Consider the following 1,115-nt stretch of genomic DNA (forward strand, 5'->3'; position numbering starts at 1 on the left):
CGCGTTTGTTGCTGTCGAGGATGCGCTGGAGCAGCTCGGTCATGAGGGGCTTCAGGTAGAGCTCGGGGGGCTGCGCGACCACCCAGTGAGCGTAACGGCTCAGGGTCCAGCAGGCGATGGACCTCACCAGGGCCTTCCTGTCCGCCAGGCACCGGATCAGGTGCGGCACCAGCTCGGGCAGGTAGGGCACCATGCCCTGCATGCAGCCTGGGGGGCACAGGGGGGGTCAGGGATACCCACGGAGAGCACCCCGGATCCCCCCTCCCCCAGGTGTTGGGTTTTTTGGGGTCCCCGTGCCCACCTTTGGTGGTGACCCCCAGGCTGCCCCTGGCCCCCCCCAGGAGTGTTTTGGGGGGTCACCTTCAGCAATGACCCCCAGGACTGGGATTCTCTATAACCAGGACCCCTCCCCAGATGTCATTTTGGGGGGTCATCTTCAGCGATGGCCCCCAGGACCAGGATTCCCTATAACCAGGAGCCCCCCCAGGTATCATTTTAGGGGGTCACCTTCACTTTAGCAATGGCCCCCAGGACCAGGATCCCCTATAAGCAGGAGCCCCCAGGTGTCATTTTGGGGGGGTCACCTTCAGCAATGACCCCCAGGACCAGGATTCTCTATAACCAGGACCCCTCCCCAGATGTCATTTTGGGGGGTCACCTTCAGCAATGGCCCCCAGGACCAGGATCCCCTATAACCAGGACCCCCCAGGTATCATTTTGGGGGGTCACCTTCACTTCAGCAACGGCCCCCAGGACCAGGATCCCCCAGGGGCCCCCTTAGGTGTCATTTCAAGGGGATCACCTTCAAGGATGGACCCCAGGACCAGGATCCCCTATAACCAGGAGCCCCCAGGATCCCCTATAACCAGGTGTCATTTTGGGGGGGTCACCTTCGGCGATGGCCCCCAGGACCAGGATCCCCTATAACCAGGAGCCCCCAGGATTCCCTTATAACCAGGTGTCATTTTGGGGGGGTCACCTTCAGCGATGGCCCCCAGGACCAGGATCCCCGACTCCTTGACCACCCACTCGAGGTGGAAGAGCAGCTCCTTGAGCAGGGGCAGCAGGTGGGGCAGCAGCTCCTCGCGGAACACGTTGGCCAGGACGTCCAGGGC

General features: G+C 62.5%; 1 protein-coding gene across 1 annotated transcript in view; it reads right to left on the bottom strand.

Moving 5' to 3' along the window:
- Nucleotides 1–1,115, bottom strand: part of LOC103760984 (transportin-1-like) — a gene marked incomplete at its 5' end in the record, with an annotated part of 24,755 nt that overhangs the window by 18,890 nt on the left and 4,750 nt on the right. Inside the window, 2 exons of the mRNA XM_029958949.1 lie at nt 4–207; nt 980–1,113. Of these exons, the coding sequence (XP_029814809.1) occupies nt 4–207; nt 980–1,113 (338 nt within the window). The remainder of the gene's footprint in view (nt 1–3; nt 208–979; nt 1,114–1,115) is intronic.

This window comes from Manacus vitellinus, unplaced genomic scaffold (assembly GCF_001715985.3).
Source record: "Manacus vitellinus isolate BGI_N305 unplaced genomic scaffold, ASM171598v3 scaffold_182_pilon, whole genome shotgun sequence".
NCBI lineage: Eukaryota > Metazoa > Chordata > Aves > Passeriformes > Pipridae > Manacus > Manacus vitellinus.